General features: G+C 47.7%; 2 protein-coding genes across 3 annotated transcripts in view; one reads left to right on the top strand and one right to left on the bottom strand.

Annotated features, from left to right (window-relative positions):
- The window catches only part of LOC115313346, a 202049-nt gene that overhangs the window by 105125 nt on the left and 72879 nt on the right, over positions 1-24045 (bottom strand). The gene's annotated exons all lie outside the window — the stretch shown is intronic.
- Positions 1-24045, top strand: part of LOC120838440 — a 34241-nt gene that overhangs the window by 4508 nt on the left and 5688 nt on the right. Inside the window, exons 2-4 of one of the 2 annotated variants that reach the window (XM_040208370.3) lie at positions 7448-7518; positions 16427-16504; positions 21340-21378. In XM_040208370.3, the coding sequence (XP_040064304.3) occupies positions 7448-7518; positions 16427-16504; positions 21340-21378 (188 nt within the window). The remainder of the gene's footprint in view (positions 1-7447; positions 7519-16426; positions 16505-21339; positions 21379-24045) is intronic. The other variant, XM_042292419.1, reaches the window with a different exon arrangement.

The raw sequence follows: 24045 nt of genomic DNA, 5'->3' as shown, positions 1-24045 counted from the left end.
GACGCCCGTCGCTGAAGGAACCGACGCGTTCCAACCATTTCTAGAAGCCGTCGGTAATCACTTCGAGTTTTCCGGCTGTGTTTCGCTAGAACGCAGGAAGTTTCGAGAGATGATTCAGCGTCCCGGAGAGACGGTTAGCGAGTTCCTCGCCGAGCTGCGCCGGCAGGGCTCGTTTTGGTGCTTTCGGGGACAACCTAGATGAACGGTTGTGTGAGGCTTTCCTGGAAGGGTTGGACTCGAAACGCGTCCAGGACCGCATTCTTCGAGAATGTACCGGCAGTGAGGTGCCTACGCTATCAGGTCTATCCAGTTAGCACTTCAATATGAGCAGTCCGCGAAGAAGGCGGAATCCTTTCATCGTCACGAACAACCCCGGGCATCAGCACCGGCTGAAGTCCAGCGCGTCCAGGAGCGCGCGCCCATTCGAACGCCGCGTCGGCCGACCTTTCAAGATGGCGGTCCATGGCCGTCTTCCTCCACCGGTGCTGTTCAAGATGGCCAACCCGGCTACCCCCGTGGCCCTACCATGGATACACCCCGTCGCAGCCTGAAACCCAGGATTTCTTGGGCCCTGGCCGTCCCTGGTCACGTGCCCCGGTTATCGGCGCGGTCTTTTCCGCAGCAGCGAGGTCGTGATCCTGCTCCGCCACGGATTGGATGGGGAGACGCCGACGGCGCCTGCTACTTCTGCGGCCGACGTAATCATGAACGCGCACTGTGCCCGGCGGCTCAGGCGACCTGCTCCCTGTGCGGGAAGTTGGGCCACTTCGCGGCAATCTGTCGGAGCCGTCGTCCGCCGTCCTCTGCCTTCATGTATGACCGGCGTCAGTCTTCGTTCCCGGTGCAAGGCCGTGACTCGCGGCGAACCTTCGCCGACCGGCAGTCCAGAGGAGCCAGGGCTAACCTGGTGGGCCTGGTGGATCCCCTTCCTGCTCAGGATCAGCTGTCAAGTGTGACGTTCCTGGAAGACAACCGCTTCCTGTCGAGATGGCGGAGCGAGGCGACAGCGGCACCGTGTATCGAGACGCTTTCACGGCAGAGATCACGGTAAATGGAATTCCACTCCGCCTCCTTGTTGATACAGGTTCTTTTGTATCAATCTTGAGTGAACGTGCATTTAATGAAATCAACAGGGATAACAGCATAAAGTTACATCCACCACCGAAGACTCTCGTACACTACATGCAGGATGCGATCCCTGTCCTGGGATGCTTTGTTGGACAAGTAATCTTGAAAGATTGATGGGCGGCTTTGGAATTTTACGTCACTAAGACTGGACGCCCACTACTTGGCATCGATGCTGTCCACAACTTGAAGCTTGTTTTGAATGGTGCTAAATACAATGTTTATATACCAACACAGCTGAAAGGAGAGGAGCACCACGACCTTGTACTACAGCGAGTTGTAGGCAAAACTTCAGGACACGATTAAATCTTTCGACCTGCCCATTACATTGAGGATGATACAGAGCTGTTGTCCTATGTTCAATACCATGCTGACGCAAGAAATCTTGGAACTCATGAGATACAAATTGGACACCATTGTCAGAGACAATCTCACATGGAAGTCCTTCCCGCGAAAAAACGTTCTTCAGGAACGATATAACTGTGGCTGACGTTACGGAAAACGTAGCTTGGATTTCGGGCCACTTCGAGTGGTAATCTATGAGAACAATGAAGAATCGCTGAGACGGTGGCGCACGATCGATCAGACCAACAATATCGATTCCGAGCTTCTCCCAAGGTTGGCTTGGAAACTTGATGGGCTGTAAAGGAGCTGGTGCCGCCTTGACTGTTTTGTCTGTTGAGTGACACACTGTGCAATTTTCTATCTTCACTTTGATCTGTTGGTTCATCTGAGGCCACCAGTAGTGTTCGCGGATTACATTGGTGGTTCTTGATATTCCTTGGTGGACTTCATGCGCCAGTTCAATTATACGATCACGTTGCTTCACAGGAACAACCATCTTTTCTCCTTTGTATAAAATCCCTTCGTTCAAAGAAAGTCGTACGTGATAGTAAGGTCGTAGATCTGCAATTGAGTTACCGTCTTGCGGCCAGGATGAAGTAGTGTAAAGAATCACTGATGGCAGGACTATGTCGTTGGCCGTAGCCTCTTGAAAACCTTGTTTAGACAATGGAGCCGTGATGGTAGAAACTACTTTCTCGTCGAACTTCATGCCTTCTTCAGTGTCGGGCACTGGTAATCCTGAAAATGCGTCAGCAACGACATTGGCTGCTCCTTTCTGAAATTCCACCTTGAAATTGTAATTCAACAGTCTTGCCGACCAGCGGGTGATTCGTAAAGGACGAATTCCGGAACCTTTGTTTGAAAGTAAAGCAAGTAGCGCTTGGTGGTCAGTTCGAATGACGAACGATAAGAGAGAAAATTGCGCAGTGTGTCACTCAACGGAAAAAACAGTCAAGACGGCACCAGCTCCTTTACAGCCCATCAAGTTTCCAAGCCAACCTTGGGAGAAGCTCGGAATCGATATTGTTGGCTCGATTTATCGTGCGCCATCGTCTCAGCGATTCTTCATTGTTCTCATAGATTACCACTCTAAGTGGCCCGAAATCCAAGCTACATGTTCCGTAACGTCAGCCACAGTTATATCGTTCCTGAAGAACGTTTTTTCCCGGGAAGGACTTCAATGTGAGATTGTCTCTGACAATGGTGTCCAATTTGTATCTCGTGAGTTCCAAGATTTCTTGCGTCAGCATGGTATTGAACATAGGACAACAGCTCTGTATCATCCTCAATGTAATGGGCAGGTCGAAAGATTTAATCGTGTCCTGAAGTCTTGCCTACAACTCGCTGTAGTACAAGGTCGTGGTGCTCCTCTCCTTTCAGCTGTGTTGGTATATAAACATTGGTATTTAGCACCATTCAAAACAAGCTTCAAGTCGCGGACAGCATCGATGCCAAGTAGTGAGCGTCCAGTCTTAGTGACGTAAAATTCCAAAGCCGCCCATCGATCTTTAAAGATTACTTGTCCAACAAAGCATCCCAGGACAGGGATCGCATCCTGCATGTAGTGTACGAGAGTCTTCGGTGGTGGATGTAACTTTATGCTGTTATCCCTGTTGATTTCATTAAACGCACGTTCACTCAAGATAGATACAAAGGTACCTGTATCAACAAGGAGGCGGAGTGGAATTCCATTTACCGTGATCTCTGCCGTGAAAGCGTCTCGATACACGGTGCCGCTGTCGCCTCGCTCCGCCATCTCGACAGGAAGCGGGTTGTCTTCCAGGAACGTCACACTTGACAGCTGATCCTGAGCAGGAAGGGGATCCACCAGGCCCACCAGGTTAGCCCTGGCTCCTCTAGACTGCCGGTCGGCGAAGGTTCGCCGCGAGTCACGGCCTTGCACCGGGAACGAAGACTGACGCCGGTCATACATGAAGGCAGAGGACGGCGGACGACGGCTCCGACAGATTGCCGCGAAGTGGCCCAACTTCCCGCACAGGAAGCAGGTCGCCTGAGCCGCCGGGCACAGTGCGCGTTCATGATTACGTCGGCCGCAGAAGTAGCAGGCGCCGTCGGCGTCTCCCCATCCAATCCGTGGCGGAGCAGGATCACGACCTCGCTGCTGCGGAAAAGACCGCGCCGATAACCGGGGCACGTGACCGGGGACGGCCGGGGCCCAAGAAATCCTGGGTTCAGGCTGCGACGGGGTGTATCCATGGTAGGGCCACGGGGGGTAGCCGGGTTGGCCATCTTGAACAGCACCGGTGGAGGAAGACGGCCATGGACCGCCATCTTGAAAGGTCGGCCGACGCGGCGTTCGAATGGGCGCGCGCTCCTGGACGCGCTGGACTTCAGCCGGTGCTGATGCCCGGGGTTGTTCGTGACGATGAAAGGATTCCGCCTTCTTCGCGGACTGCTGATATTGAAGTGCTAACTGGATAGACCTGATAGCGTAGGCACCCCACTGCCGGTACATTCTCGAAGAATGCGATCCTGGACGCGTTTCGAGTCCAACCCTTCCAGGAAAGCCTCACACAACCGTTCATCTAGGTTGTCCCCGAAAGCACAAAACGAGCCCTGCCGGCGCAGCTCGGCGAGGAACTCGCTAACCGTCTCTCCGGGACGCTGAATCATCTCTCGAAACTTCCTGCGTTCTAGCGAAACACAGCCGGAAAACTCGAAGTGATTACCGACGGCTTCTAGAAATGGTTGGAACGCGTCGGTTCCTTCAGCGACGGGCGTCTCATCGAGTTGAAAGGCATCCACGATGCGCTGCCCTGCTGTACCCAACAAAGAAAAGAGCATGGCTTCCTTACGACGAGGTTCGACGGCCTGTAACCCCGACGCGTCAAGGAACGAGAGGAAGGAACGCTTCCAGGCAGGCCAAGCCACGGCTGGCGAACCGGGCATCAGTTCCGGATATCAACAGTCCTTCATCTTCTGGGTTGCAACGAACTGCAAGTTCCGGACTGGCTTCAGCTCTGGATGTAAACAGTCCTTCATCTTCACCTTCACTTCCGGTTTCTGAAGAAACCACACCGAAAGTCCTGAACGATTCAAGTCCGCAACACCATCCTCAGAGTCAAGGACTTCAACGTCCACACCATCATCCTGCGAAGGCGAGTCCATCAAGTTCTGCATATATAGACCCAACAAGTCATCATAGAAATACAAGCAATGCTCCTGTTACATCAAATGCATCCACACGAGATACATCCAAGTTGCCACCAGGTTTCGAAGCATTCGAACATCTTTTCAGTCCTGGATTGGGTCTGCTAAAAAAACCACACACATACGGCTAAGCTGCGACATACTGTTCCACCTGCACAATCGAAGCTCCGACGTCTCCCGATGACTCTAAGGGATCGTGTCTCTGAAGAGATTTTCAAGTTAGAACGACAGGGTGTCATTGAACGTGTCGATGCTTCTGAATGGGTGTCACCCATCGTCATCGTACAGAAACCAGATAGTAACATCCGAATGTGTGTTAATCTTAGGGAGCCGAACAAAGCTGTCGTCATAGATTAATTTCCGCTTCCTCATATTGATGAACTTTTGAATTCCTTGCGTGGAGCAGCTGTCTTCTCAAAACTGGATCTGGCATCTGCATATCATCAAGTTCGTCTCGACCCGGTTGAGTCGGGACCTCACTTCTTTCATTACACATGAGGGCTTATTTAGATTTAAGAGAGTTTGCTTCGGGTTGGCATCTGCACCCGCAGCATTTCAACAAATCATGTCTAAACTTCTCAAGGACTGTCCTGGTGTCCGGTTCTACTTGGACGATATCATCGTGTATGGATCCTCTTTGAAGGAACACGATGAGAACCTCCGTCGTGTGTTGTGTCGTATTTCCCAAGCGGGAATGAAATTAAATCGTAAAGGTGTCTTTCGAGTTCAAGAACTTTCATTTTTGGGACACCTTCTTTCCGTGAAAGGGTTAGCACCCCTTTCATCTAAGGTAGATACAGTCCTAAATTTTCAAACACCTTCAGATCCAGTAAAGTTGAAAGCGTTTTTGGGTCTTGTTGAATACTATAGTAAGTTCATCCCACATTGCTCCACTATCGTTGAGCCAATGCGTAGACTTCTTCGTAAGGATTTTCATTTCAACTGGTCTCCGGAAGTCGAGGCTAGTTTCCAGAATGTAAAGGCTTCCATCCAGAAAGCACCTATTTTGTCCATGTTTCACCCGACATTACCTATAGTCGTGGCAACAGATGCTTCACAGTGTGGTCTTGGTGCTGTTTTACAACAACAATATGGTAATCAACTTCGTCCTGTGGCTTTCGCATCTCGCTCACTGACTGATGCTGAGCGCAGATATTCAACTGGCGAAAAAGAAGCACTCGCATGTCTTTGAGCCTGTGAGAAGTGGCATGTTTACCTGTGGGGAAGATCGTTCGTCATTCGAACTGACCATCAAGTGTTGGTTACTTTACTTTCAAACAAAGGTTCCAGAATTCGTCCTTTACGAATCACCCGCTGGTCGGCAAGACTATTGAATTACAATTTCAAGATGGAATTTCAGAAAGGAGCAGCCAATGTTGTCGCTGACGCATTTTCAAGATTACCAGTTGCCGACACTGAAGAAGGCATGAAGTTCGACGAGGAAGTAGTTTGTACCATCATGGCTCCATTGTCTAAACAAGGTTTTCAAGAGGCTACGGCTATCGACACAGTCCTGCCATCAGTGATTTGTTACACTACTTCATCCTGGCCGCAAGACAGTAACTCAATTGCAGATCTACGACCTTACTATCAGGTACAAGATCAACTTTCTTTGAACGAAGGGATTCTATACAAAGGCGAAAAGATGGTTGTTCCTGTAAAACTACGTGATTGTATAATTGAACTGGCGCATGAAGTCTACCAAGGAATATCAAGAACCACAAGTGTAATCCGCGAACACTACTGGTGGCCTCAGATGAACCAACAGATGAAAGTGAAGATAGAAAATTGCACAGTGTGTCACTCAACGGACGAAACAGTCAAGGCGGCACCAGCTCCTTTACAGCCCATCAAGTTTCCAAGCCAACCTTGGGAGTAGCTCGGAATCGATATTGTTGGTCTGATTGATCGTGCGCCACCGTCTCAGCGATTCTTCATTGTTCTCATAGATTACCACTCTAAGTGGCCTGAAATCCAAGCTACATCTTCCGTAACGTCAGCCACAGTTATATCGTTCCTGAAGAACGTTTTTTTCCCGGGAAGGACTTCAATGTGAGATTGTCTCTGACAATGGTGTCCAATTTGTATCTCGTGAGTTCCAAGATTTCTTGCGTCAGCATGGTATTGAACATAGGACAACAGCTCTGTATCATCCTCAATGTAATGGGCAGGTCGAAAGATTTAATCGTGTCCTAAAGTCTTGCCTACAACTCGCTGTAGTACAAAGTATTAAGATAAGATAATAAATTATGCACGCAGTGAGGCACAGTGCAAACATATTTTGTGCAGGGAGCACAAGATATGTTTGCAGCACTGCGCCTGATTCCAAACAAACGCTTTATGGATACACAATATAGGCTCCTTGCACATGACGTCATTTCCGATACCCTCCAGAGAAGAGGGGGAGAAGGAGCTCCCCTCTTATCAGGACCCTCCTTTGTGTCTTCCGGATTTGCACAGGCGTCGCTATTCTCCTCCCAGAAGATTATAGAAGATTAACCCGTCACTCAAAATTCTTACAAAAGCAGCTTCCCTCTCCTCCTTTTACTTGGTGTGCAAATGTGTGCGATGTGACGTCAATGCAAGGAGCCTATAGCCAAATCCAATCGCCAAAATGCAACTTAGTATGTTAATTTAATCAGACATTGCTTTCCATTCGGATTAAATTCTCGAATAACAAATTTCTTCGTGAATTCGTTGAAATATATTAAATAAGCATTGACGATGAAGCACGCACATGTAAGTTTCGTTTTATATGCATATAATCGCACGTAAAACATTTATCAATGTTTCTTTTGTGTTCTAGGGGCACAGTACAGGAATTCCAGCTATGCGGAACCCGTTTACAACTGCACGCTTAAAGCTTTGCCCCCAATCGTGAGTTTATCTTGCGTAAACTTTTTGTTCTTTGTGTGTGCTAACATGACATACAGAAATTCTTTTATGATATGTTGATTGTTCCTTTATAGATGATATAAAATGTTTCACATAAACGTAGAAACCCTTAAAGACCGTTTTTGAACGATTTGGTTTATTCTACTTTTTGTTTTCATTACAATCTGCAAATTGTTGCATCCCGGAAAAGAGGGGGGGGGGGGGGGGTACTTTTCTATACTCTGATCATCCCTAATCTGAGAGTAGAAGCTCCGCCTTCAGCGCGAGCTTTCTACCCTTGCTAACGCAGGTGTGAACGCCCAGGCACGCGGAAGGAAAGGATTGCGGAGGCACGGCCGGACTGGAAGCGCGCGCTCTCAGAGAAAGAGAGCGCGCGCTTCCTGTCCGGCCGTGACGGAAGCCAGCGAGCTCGCCCTGAAGGCGGAGCTATTGGGGAGGAGGACAGACCGTGACGCCCCAAGCGGTTAACCTAACAACTACACGGATGGGGACAACAAATACAATGACGCAGCGCTCGGCCGACATAACCGAACGCGGCGTCAGCGTTCGGCTGGAGTTCGTGTTCTCCGGCGAGGGGGAGGAGGGGCTGTTTCGTTTCCACTCGGCCTGCATGAACAATGCAGCATGCACGATCCCAGCTCATCACAAAAGCCTAAGTGGGTCAAGCTCGCATTCTCTGAGGATAGATCCGGCACTTAACGTCGCTTCGTCGATTGTTAGTATTTTTTTTATTAAACTGCGCCCCGCGCTCTATTGTAGAAGATGACATGCACATGCCCATAAGGCCTGTCGGCATGTGCACAGGCCTTGTGTTGAGTAAACACCAAGCGTGGGGAAAACAAACGGGTCAGAGCGCCCCCTATAGTTCGATCTCCTGCCCATTCCAAAAAATGCTCCTAGGCCGCCGCCATGTTGCTGATGCTGATGCGACTGGTGCGACTCTCGCGCCCTCTATCAGCTAGAAATTTTCTGCCACTCTCTGGGACTGTGAAGACCCGCTCAGCGCGGTTCTCTACCTACGTTTTTGCTCTTTTGCATTCGACGTTTTCTCGCCCCTCTTGAAAGTTTGCACTTAATTTTTTTTTTTATGCGTGCTGCGTACTCTTTTTGTGTTATCTTCCATTGTGAGAAAAAAGGCTGGTTAGTGCCTGCCATTCAAGTTTTTCTGCTTTACATTCACGGAAAGCGAAAGAGGTGAAGGACGTCGAACGACCCTCGACGCGATTTTGCGAACATTGTTCTCCCCCTCCCAGAGATAATCCGCGTAGAATCCTCAGTCGTCTCCAAAAATAGTTGTCCGGTTTGGGGTGAGAAACGGGTCAGTCGCGTTTGTTTCTTTGACTTGGTGCGGTTCTGAAAAAAGGAAGCTCTCCCCGAAACGTGCCCCGAAACGAAGCGTTCTCGGATTCCGTCCGATCGCCAGGATGTGACTGTCGTCGACTGTGACTGTGTTATTTGAGATCTTTCTCAAATAAATTATTTTCGGATAACGCTGCATCGTGTGGTACGTACGATATATTTATTGTTCGGATGTTAACACTTCCTCAATTCCTGCCCATCGGTAAACACGTTATTTGTGAGCGTGAAAAATGCATGACTTTCGGCCCTCTTCTGTTGCAATTTATTTTTGACAGCAAAGCGCTTTGTCGTTTCACATGCGGTGAATCCCGCCGCGCCGTCAAAACTTATCGTGAGAAAAGAAACAAATAATTAGAACTATACATTCCAGTCGCATTCGTTCTGTCGCGCGCGTACCCAACAAAAATAGCTTACAGTTTTTTTGTTTTTTCGTTTTTTTGCTTTTTTAAATCTGGCACATTGCTTTCTCTCAATGTTCTCGGGAACATACATGTACCATGAAACACAAAATATAGCGGTAAAATACGAGAATTTAGCCGCCAGCAGCGTTTGAAACTGCACCTACGCAGGCTGCGCCTGTTGAAATCACAGTCCACTCGGTTAGGGTTAGGAGGGACGCCGGTGAGAGTCTAGCCTCAAACTCAGTGACTGGGCTCGAAAACGGTTTGTTGCCCCTGGGGTCGAGTGTTTTTTGGAAAGGTGTATAGGCTCCTTGCATAAGACGTCATTTCCGATACCCTCCAGAGAAGAGGGGGAGAAGGAGCTCCCCTCTTATCAGGACCCTCCTTTGTGTCTTCCGGATTTGCACAGGCGTCGCTATTCTCCTCCCAGAAGATTATAGAAGATTAACCCGTCACTCAAAATTCTTACAAAAGCAGCTTCCCTCTCCTCCTTTTACTTGGTGTGCAAATGTGTGCGATGTGACGTCAATGCAAGGAGCCTATAGGGAGTATTCACTGGACGCCATATTTGAGGGCGATGTTTAGAGCGCATGCTCAGAACGAGCTCACATTATTAATAGCCTGCTAAGACCGGCAACCTTGATGGTGCTAAATGCACGCTCCAAAAGGACTGCGGAAGCTCGCCGTCAGCACGTGCTCAGCAGCAGCGCACACGGATATGGCCGCCAGTGAATACTCCCTATAGTAAAATATAGATGCTTTCCAGAAAACTACACGTCAAGGGAACCTTTGACACTTGAGCAACCTTTGCTCGCCAACATTTTTCCCGCTAATATATTTTTCTTTTGCTTGACGTGGGTAGCGTTTTAACATCTGTCTTGTTCACTTTAGTCATTCACAGCTTTAGAAATACTGGGTGTGGCGAGTTCCGAGCATCCTGTTATCGCTCGGAAGCTTATAAGATTGTTACATTAGTCGACAAGAACGCCGAAGAACCAATTACGAAGCAAGAAGCGCGAACAAATGAAGTCACGCCACGTGTTTCTTAATATTTCAGTGACCATAGACACAATGACATAAATATTTTTTTCATGTCCTATTTTGTATTGAATGGGCATTTCAAAGCGACTATAAGAAATTGTACTCTTAAAATAATGTTAGGCGGCCGCACTCTTCCGGGCCCTATGAAGCACAAACAGTTTACACGAGCATAAAAGAGACACATGTAAGATATATTACAGAACTCTAAAAAAAAGCACTTCATTAAAGGGACCATGAAGGCAGTTTCGAAGTTTTATTCGACGATTGAAATGGATGTCAGGCACGTCACAGATACTTTTGACCTAGCGCCGGGAACGATGCCTGAGACCCCACCGAGGCGGCGGCAGAAAGGTGAACTAAAGGCGCCGTAGAAGCGTGACGACAACGGGCTCCTCGTCTGGCGATTGGTTCAAACGATAGACGCGCTCTTGGTTTCAATTTCGGGTTGTGAGATGTGATGAAAAACGTTTATTTGAACGTTGGATAATCTTTTGAAGTTGTAGTTGGGAATTAATAGGTTTCATACCGTGTATAAAAGCATAATCTGAAGCGATCCCTCCGTTTGTCACTGCTTGAACGCATCCCGCACTGCTACCTCGGGCGCGTAACAAGCATCGAGCAACCATGGACAGAAAGAAAAAGAGGTACGAGCCCCGGGGGCGGCGGACTCTTGGTTTTGGTTTCGTGCGTCGTCTCGTGTTCGCTTTGCGAACTGGCGTCTCACCAATCATGCCGCGTTTATGTGCAGTAGTAGGTTGCGCGAAAGGTCGTCTAAAGACGTGCGGTCGATCGGGCGACGTTAGTTTGCGTAAACTGCCGACCGATGCAGCAATGCGCAGCATTTGGTTGCGCGCCGTCGTCTTGCGTAGAGCTGTGGACAGCGGTGTCAGGATTTGTTCGTTGCATTTCCGACCAGAAGACTTTGAGCAGCGCCTTCACGTCAGCCGGAGTCTGGGTAAAAACATGAAGTTCCCGCGTCTGAGGAGAGCGCGGCGTTGTCGTCCATTTCTTCCAGGTTTTCTTCACAGACCGCCGTGCACTAGAGCGAACCACGGAACCCATACTGAGTGTGCACTGAATCCTACCGATGCCGGCAGTGCTCCCTGACGTCACTTCTCTTTCCAGAGGCGAAAAAGGGAAGAAATCTGAATGTTTGTTTCGGTTTCGCAAATTTATTTGCAGCTACAGAAATAAGAGTCACAACGTTCTTGAAAAAGTTGTGTGGCATGCCAGGACCCCAATGCTCCCAAAAACACCTTCTTTAAAAAAAAAAAAAATTAAATTCCCTTCATGGTCTTTTTAAGTTGTACATTACAGTGACAATAACAACAGATTAATGAAAAAAAAAAAACAGTTAGGGCGCAGGCGAGCTGGTGTAAGTTTACAATTTTTTAGACCACCTGAGACTGGGTGGAAGAAACACGACGACGTCTCTTGAGACGTCGTCGTGTGTCTTCCACCCATTCTCAGGTGGTCTAAAAAATGGTAAACAACAGATACTCGTGCATCAGTCAGTGTGTTTGTACGGCTCGTTCCTTATGCTTGTACTTGCGTCCTGAAAATAGGCAGGAAGGGGGGAGGGGGGCTGTCCCCTTTAAAGGAGCTGTGCAACGATTTTAACGTTGAAAGAATTGGAATCTCCTACTTTTGACATTCTTCACCTTGTCACTAATGATCGACAGAAAACACACCTCCTTCCATCGAAATGTTGCGATTCCGCCGAGTAATAGCGAGGCAAAAATTTTAATATTCCCCGACCTCCAGCCGCGAGCGGCGACCATGAGAGACACGCGGCATGACGTCAATGGGGGTCTTGTAGACAGATAGCAAGTTGTGCGAATACCTGCTCGATAAAAGGTAACTTTTCTATAAATCTTGTCGTTGCAACATAAATATAAATGCGTCAAAAACCTGGTACCATCGACAAAACTGTTATTATACAGAGTTTTAGTGGCGCCATCTATCCTAGGTCCACAAAACCGTCAACTCGATCTGCTACCGCGAACAGCCGCTAGAAGCCGGAGGGGGAGGGGGACAGGGCCGGACGGGTATGCCGGACCCGGATGAGACTTTTCTCCTTTCACCATATTGTTCGTGCTGCGCCTGCCAGCACGTGGTCACGCGGTCGCGAGCAGACGAGTTCTGACTACTCACTGATGCCTCTAAAGATAGAACTTTACGGAACCCCGCGCCTACCCCATCGACGTCACTGCGCACGTGACCCGGAAGACGATGTACGAGTTAAGAGGTGGCAAAAACCTAGATTTTTTTTTTCATTTTTTTAAATAAAAACTAGGGTTGTCTGGTTTTGTCTGGTTTTTAAATAAAAACCAGGACAAAATCTATTTTCTGTAGTTCACTTCAAAAGTGTCAGGCATCAACTTCCACAATTATTTAAACAAAGCCCTGAAATTGTTGCACAGCTTCTTTATGCTGACGAGTAACCAGAAAGGAGGAAACTCCCTCAATCTCGTTTCCTTTCGACAAAAAGAATGTACAGTGCCCCTCAAACTTAACGCCGCCACTAGATCGTCCGGTTTATTCACTTGTTGAGCTATTCCTGAACCTAGTGGTCGAACTACTTGGTGAACATTCGCGTCCCCGATAAGAACCCAACCAGGGGAAGGTATTCGAGCAGCTGCAGCGACCAATTTATCTTTAGGTAGCATGCAATAGATCAATATTTGCGTAACCGAGTGTAACCGAGTGGTGGCGTTTAGTTTGAGGTGCACTCTACCTCCTCCTTCCTGAGGGAAGTAGCTCAGACAGTGACTCCCGTGGTGAGAGGAGAGTGGAAGAGAGTGAGAAAAAAAGAGGGAGAGGGAAGTTGGGAACCTGTTTTCTTCCCGGCAAAAACGATTCTGTAGGTCGGTCTTTAAAAGCTCCCACTTCAGAAAAATATGCATTGTGCTCTTCTTTTTATTAACAAATGATAATATCTATTAAAAATTTAATAAAAATTGGTAACCCGTAGATTTTCATGGGTTATTGAAGTGCACCGCCAAATGATATTTATTTTGTATTTTAATTCTATGTTCGACGAAAAGTCACCTTATAATTATAAATGCCTTATCTGATTTATGCAATAGAGGGCTCCAGGCCAGGCTATCAGAAATCTACGCCAAATAGGCAGTGGTGAACCTAGGGGTGATCACGCCGGTGCCAATTAGTCTTTCGCACGCCTGATGATGATGATTATTTTACGTAAAATCCCGCATTTCCACGAAAGTCATCGAATGTCTCACAGCACGTGCATGCCATTGCGGGCATCTTACACACGGAAAAAGGTACAAAACAAGATAACTTCGTATCAAACCTCCTTGTAACCTTTGCCTGACGCACATACTTTGAAACAAAAGAAAAAAGTAAACTTTTAAAAGCTGAATTACTTTCAAATATTTTTGAACCCCACAGAGGAGACAAACAAATAGGGCATGTTAATATTTGATAAATCGCGAAGGCGCTTAGATAAAGTTATTGACATAAATCAGCAGAAATGTGCTTTTTAGGTTTCTGGGGTTTTATTTGCCACGTTCTTCACAGAACAAATACAAAACAAAAATGTATACATCATGGCCCGGCATAAAAACTACGGCCGAAGGTTTCTTGAATTAGGTGAAGTGGAGTAGTTCACAACCGGGGCGGCCAGATTGACGTGGGGTTAGAGCCGGAGACCTTATGCGAAATTGCTGGGTGGTCTGAAAATACTGAGAGCGTTGTCATTTTAATGTTGGCAAGCGTTGTCGGTACCGATGCACGGTGCATGGAGGAATCAAAGACAATCGTACGGGCAGTAGGCGATGGCGCGGCAGCTGTGTTTTTCGCCTTCCGACCATGGAATGTGGACAAACAGTTTAAACAACCTACCGCAACTTTCTGACGAAACTCTTGGAGGCCTGTGCACGCTGGCGACAACCTCGTCGAAGCAGCGGAGCGAGTCCTACACCTTCGCAGTGGAAGCTTACACATTGCGGGCTGTCGCCAGATTGCACATGACCGCCAGGAGTTTAATCAGATATTTGCGATAAAAATGTTCGTCCACATTCCATGGTCGGAAGACGGAGAACACAGCCGCCGCGCCATCGCACACTGCCCGTAGGGTTGCCTCCGATGCCTCCACCGTGCTTCGGTACCAACGACACTTGCCAACGTTAAAATGGCGACGCTCTCAGTGTTGTCAGACCACCAAGTAATTTAGCATTAGGTCCATTGTCGACTACAACAAATAACAGCCGAACGTTCTTTCAACCGCTTCAACGCCCCTTATCCGCGTATACAGTTCGAAATTCTTTCTAGAGCAATAAAGGAACCAGGGTCACTTGACAAATCTATGTTTCAAAAAGCAGTCCTGCTGTATGTACGTAGTGTAGTACAAGGCTGCCAAGACGTTTTTTCTTTAATTCTAAAACTCTCTTTGTTTTGGGGACACAGGCGGGGAAGGGGGGCACGTTACCAGGTAGTTGCGAGCCGCTCTTGGATCCTCGAAGAGCCGCAGTTTGGCCACTCCTGCTCTACAACGTCATCCCTGTCAGCTTTCTCCAGTTTCTTCTCTTTCTACAGTTAACTGAGCGCGATCATAAAGTTTGCTCGTGCCAATAGGGAGTTTTCGTAGACCGCGTTTCGCCCTCCGCTAAGCCCCCCGCAACGAAGCAGCCACTACCGCGCCGGCGCGCCGATGGCCTTGACTGTAGAGTTCCGGCTAGCGTAGCTGGTTGCGGAGAGCGTTGCGGGACAGCGGAGACGATCTACGAAAACTCCCTTTTAGTCTAATAATAATTCACGGGTTTCCCATCGGCCAGTCGCCGGCCCGGCGCCCCCCAGTCCTCTCATCTCTAGCACAAAGCCGAACCCCCCCCCCCCCCCCCCCCCCCCTCTCCCCTCCTCCCCACACACACACACACTCAAACTTCCCCGTGTCGTACGCCACTGCAAATAGGCACTGTAGGGATGGCCGAAGGGGCTTAGCCGAAAGAGCTCGGGGAATTGGCGGCGCGGTCACCCGAAGCGTCCTTCGGAGGCGCCCGATGTCTCACGTTTTCCCTTTGGCGGCAAGCAGCGGCCAGCTCCCGAAAGTGGAAGCAGATTTCCCCGCGTGGGAAGTAAACGAAACCTTCCAGGCGGGAGTGGGTGGTCGCCCTTGCCGCCGTGGTAATTGGGGAAGCGACCTTGTCAGGGCCATGTCGGCGACTCCGGGGAGAGAGGGAGATCCGGCCTCTCTTCGGAATGTCGGCGTGTCTCTTGTTGGAAAAGTTGAGTCTGAACGAGCCCGTGCGCGGAGCAAGACGTTATTCTCCCGCGGTCCCGAGGGCTCCGCGTATTCTGTCTCGCGAGACAGAGGCCTTGCCGTGCGCGGCAAGGGACTTGGCGCCGAGGCGCTTTTGTTGGCGTTGGGTTGCCGCGAGCGGCATCAGCAGCGCGACGTTTTCCTGTTATGAAGCAATGGTGAGGGTGCAGGCTAGCTGGTGTAAATTGAGCATAGTTGTAACCCGAGACTGGGGATACGGACAAGGGACAAAACACAGAACGACTGTGTTTTGTCCCTTGTCCGTATCCCCAGTCTCGGGTTACAACTATGCTCAATTTTCCTGTTTTGTTTTGTAAAGAGTTGTTCGTCATTTGTAAATATATATTTATTTACTCAACACCGAGTCGTGAGCGTCACTGAAGCCACCGGAACGAAGCCACCCTCCAGCCAGCGCAGCACCCCACGATAGACGCAGAAACATTGCTGGCACAGAGAAAAAAAAAGACTGGTTTGTTTGAGGATTTTAGCTGACAAACTGAATGATGTTCTTAAATGTCGAGGCATTTAAAATAAACTATTCAAAAAGTCTGGAACTAGTCTTGCCAATCTGCCGATTAAACATAACTCTCTAGAATAAAAAAAAATAAAAAAAAAAAAAAAACTCGCTCCTGTCTGGGGAGTTTGTCGCATTTTTGCGTTTTTCACTATTGCATCCTTGAAATCTGTGCTACCTGACTTAAAGACTTGTTGGGTATTCCAAGTAAACTAGCACGTACTTAAAAGTTTTAAAGGTGCACATCCATTACGCTGCGGATTTCTAGTTTTTTTCTTTCTTTTTATGCAGGTAAATAAAACCTGGGAGGGAATTAGGCATAACATTAGCAAGACCATACCTGAGTTTGTAAGCTTGATGTGCAACTTCGTAAGTAGACACCAATTGCCCGGGTAAACATTTCGATTCATGAGGGCTCGTTGTGTGACCTGCATTTGTTGTTTTTTAAATGCGTACGCGATTAAAAAAAAAAAACCAATATGGCAAAAAATGTTTAACTTTTATTTTTGTGTTTTCCCCTATTTCAGTGTGTCACTCTTTAATTTATGATTTTCTGTAAATCAGACATCCCCTAAAAAGCTTTCTAGCTATCTTCGATTTTGTATTTATTTCATAAAGCAAGGGCGTTTCTTTTTTACTTTCTTCTGTGGCGAAAATTGCACTGCGCAGTTCAGCGCTCATGTCTCCACAACCTTCATTGCCTCGGAAAGCAACCAAAGCACTGGCTATATACACCAACTTGAAAAATCTAGAAGCCTTTTATTTATTGTTTATTGTAGCGTGAGCCACACTGGCCGAGGTTGAGCAGTTTCGCGTGGCTCGCATAATGAGCCGTGCTCCTTGCTGCGCATACGCGAGGAGCAGTGACGTCACACGGCGCACAGCTGGCGCGCCGGAGCCGACGCCGCCGCGCGACGCCTCGCCGCTCTGCACAGTCCAGAGGAGTGACGTCATAACCGCGGCACACGCACTGGCGCCGCCGCGTGCCCAGCTGTGCGCCTCCGTTGCGCAGTAGCCAAGTCTGACGCTGCACCGGAACCGCTTGATAGCGCCTCTCATTTTGTGCGCATAAGCTCACGCTACGTATATCCTGGCATAGCCGAGCTAAGCCACCGAAATTTGTTTTATATATTCAATGCGAAAAGTTGGTGTTTGTTTTAAAAAAGGCAAAGTTGCCTTTTATTAGATAATTACTTAGGGAAGGGAATTTAGGTCATAATCTAGACGAGAATACTGATGGGTAGATCTTATACAATTTGTATTTGTTATTTTCTATCATTCATTAGCCGACGGCACAACCCCAACCAAACGGCCTCAGTTACATTTATTGTAGTATTTGCATTGAATCTGCGCTTGAATCTTTTGTTATACCATAAAATGAGTTTTAGCGGAACCATCTCATCCCAGAAAAATTGTTCGTCCGTTCATCTGTCCGTTCTTTCGCCCTAAAGTTTGCGGGGAAATTGACGCCACGTGACTGAGGCCACATGATCTACATACTAATTCAGTTCCCCCGTTAAATTAAGTGAAGAAACGACGTCGCGTGACCGCACCAATTCACTTTGCCAGCTAAATTTCGCAGGGAAGGTGACGTCAGGTGACTCACGCAACCATTCAACATTACCGCATATTTTGCATGAACATTTACGTCGTCTGTCCTGTACACCGGATCAGTTTATCCACAAAGTTTAGCGGGTTAACTGAAAGTATCTTCCAGCTTAATTTAGCGGGGAAGTAGATATCCAATAGATTCCTAATTCTTTCCGAAACGACTATCTAATGTCTTCTGAGCAAGTTTAAATGGTATCTGCTTAAATGCTGCATTCCATGCATTTTAGTGCATTGAGATGTACTGCCAATTTGTTTTCTTCTATTTCACGTTAGGATTGAACACCGCTTTCGGTGCCAGAGTTCGATGCTTGTTTTGCATCCACGTTCCTTCAAACTCGGTCAGGGGCGTAGCTTGACAAATACTATCTATTTTGCTGGTGAACGATATACTGGGTGTATCAAGGAGTGGCCAGTCTCTTTAAATCGACCGCAAAATTCGGTTTCTTAACGTATCGTTCTACGACTTTGTGCAGCGTTGCCCACAGATGATGCATTTTTTTCATAAAATTTGCAAAGAGCGAACTTACCTGAGGAAAAAGTAAAGAAAGGTAAAGAAAGGTACTTTGGTGCACAAAAACACCCTGTGTATATATATATATATATATATATATACTGGGTGTATGAAGGAGTGGCCAGGCTCTTTAAATCGATCGCAAAATTCGGTTTCTTAAGCTATCGCGCTACGACTTTGTGCAGAGTTGACCACGGATGGTGCATTTTTTTCGTAAAATTTGCAAAGAGCGAACTTACCCGAGGAACAAGTTAAAAAAAAAAGGCTTAGCTTCTATGGAAATGCGGCGAAGCCAAAGGTCTTCAAACAATACGGCGCCGTGTTGCACAGGAGACAAGAGATGGCGCAAGCGGTCGCGATGCCAACTGCGCCAACGGGTGAGCATACGGCGCCGAGAGCCGGCGTCTTTAGCAGACGATCTTTTCGACTCAAAAGCGGAGCGCGTTCCGCAGGCGGCGGCAGTCGCAGAATCAAAAACAGGCGCGGTAACAACAACGAACTGCAAAGCAGAAGACATCGGTACCCGAAAAAAAAAAAATACAGTCTAAATATCCCGACAAACCATTTTTGTAATCAATTATGTGTCCATTCAATATCTTTTATTAGTAAGGATGATAAAATAATGCATTGGCAACTGATATCAGAAAAGCTCGCGCCGCTTTTGAGTTGAAAAGATCGTCTGCTAAAGACGTCGGCTCTCGGCGCCGTATGCTCGTTCGTCGGCGCAGTTGGCATCGCGGCCGCTTGCGCCATATCTTGTCTCCCGTGCCAAACGGCACCGTATTGTTTGAAGACCTTTGGCTTCGCCGCATTTCCATAGAAGCTAAGCCTTTTTCTTTTTTAACTTTTTCCTCGGGTAAGTTCGCTCTTTGCAAATTTTACGAAAAAAAAATGCACCATCCGTGGTCAACTCTGCACAAAGTCGTAGCGCGATAGCTTAAGAAACCGAATTTTGCGATCGATTTAAAGAGCCTGGCCACTCCTTCATACACCCAGTATATATATATATATATATACAGGGTGTTTTTTTTAAAGCTTTACAGATTTGTTTAAATACCGCTGTGAAAGCTACACCTGTGCTGTTTATGCAGGTGAGTTATACGGCCAGGGGGCATAGTGTACGGGCTAATCGTAACGATCAGTCGGCTAATTAAGTAAAACTTGTTAATTAACTTTTTAAATATGAAATTTATAATGAGCGTCGTCCAAAACCTCTAAATCAGTACTTTTTAGAAAGACTTTGAGCGCGTGAGAAGTGCAATAGTGCGGTAAAGTTGCCACTCGTAAAGCAGGTACAAGGCTGGGGCTCTCATAAAGGCTCTGTTATACTCCGACGCAACGCGCGCGCAGGCGAACGCTGGCCGAAGTCAGCTACGTCACGTCAGTCACGCCGCGCGCGTTAAAAAAAAAATTGGCTTGCTATTTATGTTTATACAGCCTTGATGGAGATGCGCCTCAACGGGTAATCGGTCTCTTAGCTGTAGATGAGAAATTTAGCCAGTGCGGTACAACCGCTAACCTGGGATTTTTAACGTGCATCACGCAGTAGTGATCACACGAACGCGTGCCGGTACGAAACTCATCCAGATCGAAACGGGCGGGGGCGGCGGGGATCGAACCCACGCCGCGCGCGTCAAAAATTCGTCCTCTTTATACTCCGGCGGCCCTGGCGACTCCCGCGGCTGTGCGTCGGTGGGCCGCCGGCGTGGCGCATGCGCAGAATCTGACTACGAGGGCACGTTTCCTGTGAGAGTGCGCCACTTCCGGTTCCTTTTCGTTTTGAATAGCAGACGAGAATGCTCGCGCTTCTTGAGTGCCAAGTTCGAGCGATGGCGTGGACGTACCTTGCACGACGAAAACTCGCACTTGCACTGTTGGTGCACCACCTGCGCCGCAAGCGTAGGCGGTCAATGTACATGCGGTACATCTTTGACAAGCGCCCTTTCTACGGTAATCAAGCTTCCTCGAGTCGTAGACACACGGGTGAGGACGAATTTCTTTCATCACCTTCTCGACGACCGAGTCCGATTCTTCAAACATGACGCCACACGGAGTGGTGCTCCTGTCGTCTGCTATTGCTCGTATTCGCCGCGCTTCCCGCGCGACGCCTGCCGGGAGCCAGCGCGTGATGCATCCTGGTCGGGCGTCGCCGGCGCGGCCGGCGCGGAATACCGCATGCTCCACTTTGGCGTCGAGGAGGTCAGGCTGCGTCGAACGCCGCCGGTCGCGTCGGTTACGCCACATAGAGATCATATACTAAATCTAGAGGAAAAGGTCCGCCATTTTCCCATACATTCTGGCTGCCGCAAGCGGCGGACCATGCAGGCAGACACTCTGGGTCCCAAACACGGTTACATCATCAGAGCAGTTTCGTGAACTTCAACAATCCACGAACTTACCGGTGGAAAGATACTCGCGTTCTTTTCGAAGGTTTCTTTTTGCATAGCGCGCAGATGTACGGCCTCGCGTTAACGCTAAACTAAACCATATACCCGGCTTCGCTGGTGGGGCGCGGCTGGGCGCGGTTGAGGAATACGAAACTGCGCAAATACCAGATTTCCGAGATTTCGACAGAAGGGAAGTTAATGCAGCGTAATGACTTTATTGCTTTTTACTAGCGTTAGAATAGCTCAGAATTTAGTTTACAACGTTAAATTATCACTGTTTATATTGCTGAGAGTTTTCACTCTCCGTGTTTACCATGGCAACGTTGCTTTCTTTCTCTCGTGTTCTGTCGCTCCCTTTTGCGATCGTTCACTCGGGACCCAGGATGTCGGCGCACGGGATTTGCCACTCCTCCTCACCCACCTTTACCCCCCTGTTACGCCAAGAGGCCGGAGTATAGAGCGTCGGGTTTTCGCCGACGTGGCGTCGCTGTGACGCGCTCGCACGCGCGCACGCGTTACGTCGGAGTATAACAGAGCCTTTAGTGTCGGAAAAATCGCGCGGGCGCCTTCCCGCAACCATTAGCCTTGCACCTTCTCCACGAATGGTAACTTTAGTGCATTACTACGCTTCTCACGCTCTGGAAGTCTTTCTGAAAATAATGCACGGACTGACATGTTTTTTATCTTCTGCGCAGACTGTTGTTATGCCTGAAAACTTCTACTTACTTTATATGGTAAGTTGGCGACGCACCTGAAAAAGCAAAGATAATATAATTATAATAATGTTCATTCGTGCGCCCAGAAGCAACCGGCAGGTCTTTACTTTGGTGCACAAATAGAATACACACGTAAAAAAAGCGATCACTACTGCGTGGTGCACGTTAAAGACCCCAGGTTAGCGGTTGTACCGCACTGGCTAAATTGCTCATCTACAGCCGAGACATCAGACGCCCACTGAGGCAGACTAACTTCCTGCTGTATAAACATACACACAACAATTTGCTTACTTTGCAAAAAAAAAAGTGTAGAGCAAGATCAAGACAAACAAGGAAACGATAAATGTAGACAAAATAACGCGCGAAAACGCTAGCTGATCTTCATTTGTTAACTTTTCCCAAGTCTTTACGCCGCCTCTTGGGAAAAAAAATTATATCCTATATCCTGGAGCGGAGACAAAAATAACTTCCTCTGATTTCTCTTAACTGAATTACTCCACTTGTGCTTCCTCGTTCTCACTCAAGTCCTTCGCACTGGTACCTAATCGTTGTTCACACGTATACCGCACCTTGAGGTATTTAGGCTCTACATTCCTTTATATGTCAGTGACACATGTGCGCTCACGGAAGTATTTTTGGTTATTCTGATACAAGGCCTTTCAAAATAATCAGAGTGGCCTGTCTCATAAAAGCCAAATTTTCGTTATACATGATGATTGAAACCTGGCTGTGGTTTGAAAAACGAAAATTCGTCAAAGAGGAAGAAAAAGGGACGGACAACGTCACAAACCTACCTACAAACTTTATTGTTCTGCGCCTTATATGCCTCGAACGTTGCCACCCCAACAACGGACGATCACCGAACCGCAAACAATTCAGTCGGAAACGGGATTGTCGGTAGAGGGTTTTCTCACAGTTCTGAACCAATACCTGCCGTCAATAGTTATTGAGTATGATGAACGGATGTGCGTGCAGCAGGAGGGTGTCTGCATATGCTCGTCGGTCGCGCCGCTCTTGGCCGAGTTTTATCTCAACACAATGATGTTGTCGATTTACCTTTGAACAAAGCCTACAACAGGGGGCCACTCTCTCATTCTCTGAACCACAACTCTGTATAGTTGTGTTTGAGAAGATGAGAAAGTTGCCCCCCGTTGTAGGCTTTGTTCAAAGGTAAATCGACGACATAATTGTGTGCACTTTCCAAGAACACTTATTGGATTCCCTACAAAATGTAATAAGTTCAGCGGCACCGGAGCTGCGGTTCACTGAGAAAAAACCGGAGGAGAATGCCATTCAGTTTCTGGATTTACGCATTCCAATGGGCTGTGTTGGGAATACGGGAAGGAGGCGGGGGAAACCCGTTCTATCGAAGCAGAGTTGTCATTCTAAAATTGTAAAGGCAGGGGCAATGAAGTTTCTGGCTGAGAACGCTCTAGAAAGGTCATGCACCCAATACATGAAACAGTCTTTAAGAAGACAATGGGGAAGGTTGGAGAGTGCCGGCTATCAAGAGGCCTTCATGAAACGGCAACTTGCTCTGCCATCCCGTATTTTCACGCCATTTCGCAAAACTTGAAGGCGTGTGCAGAGAGATTTGGAGTTGACATTTACATGTGATTTCAAATTGGCTAAACTTTTGAAGCAGGGCAAAAAGAATGTAAAAAAAAGCATCGCGAGAGCTTTGTTTTATGTGTAAGTGGAGTAATGCACGAAATTCCCTTGAAGTGCGGCTTTAAATATATTGGTCAAACTGGCAAGATGCAAACGATAAGTTAACAGAACATAAACGGAATGTGCGGATTAACGCTTCAAACTCTGAACTAGCGAGGCATGTCCAGGAATGCAATGAATACACAGCAAACTGGTCAGAGACAGAAATTGTACAGAAAGAGCGTGAGGAGATGAGACGAGTTGTGCAAGAAACTGTTCGCATAAAAAGGTCGGGAAATTGCATCAGCCAAGTGGCATTGCAACTTGGAAGTGAGTCCAAAAAGTTCCTTCGACTGTAAAACCTTGTGCGGGGTGAAGTTAGGAGGGGGCAGGGTTGCTCCGCAGAGTTGGTTTGCCATGTTCGGTTCGGGATCATAATGAGGGGCAGTAATGGCGACTTTGTGTGATTCATGGTTCAGTTTAATTAGGAGGGGTGGGGAGCTAGAAACGGTCTTTCTATGTTTCCCAGGCGTGTGATGCATTTTCCGTTTCGGGATCCTTTTGGGTGCGGTGGAAACGACCTTGCCTTTCTGTTTTTTTTTTTTAAAGGGACCATGAAATGATTTTAAAATCGAGTTTCATCCACCGCACGTCGTAAAAGGTGTGAAAAGAAACACAAAAACACAAAAATAGGGAGCCCAAAAAAATTATTTGCTATAGAACTTTTAAAAGAAAACTGGACTCTTTTGCGCCTTCCTTCCTTCGCCTGTTCACTACGATGCATACGCAGAATCGGTGCACGTCAGCCGAATCCACATCGCCTATTGGGTAAGAGCCTACCTCACCAGCACCGCGATCGTAAACAATAAATAGCCGGCGAATGTTTCCTAAAAGTTTTGTTAAATAATATTCAGATCCACATTTTGTAGCATAATTAGAGATGTGTGGCGAAAATTGCCAAATTTGATAATGCTGAGAGCCAAGCGCCATCTATCGTGTGGTAAACGAAGCAACTACTGCGCGTGCGCAGTAGGG

The sequence above is a fragment of the Ixodes scapularis genome, unplaced genomic scaffold (assembly GCF_016920785.2).
Source record: "Ixodes scapularis isolate PalLabHiFi unplaced genomic scaffold, ASM1692078v2 PGA_scaffold3__209_contigs__length_174095766, whole genome shotgun sequence".
Classification (NCBI taxonomy): Eukaryota; Metazoa; Arthropoda; class Arachnida; order Ixodida; family Ixodidae; genus Ixodes; species Ixodes scapularis.
Note: the sequence above shows the minus strand (reverse complement) of the source record. Positions and strands in the feature narration are given on the sequence as shown.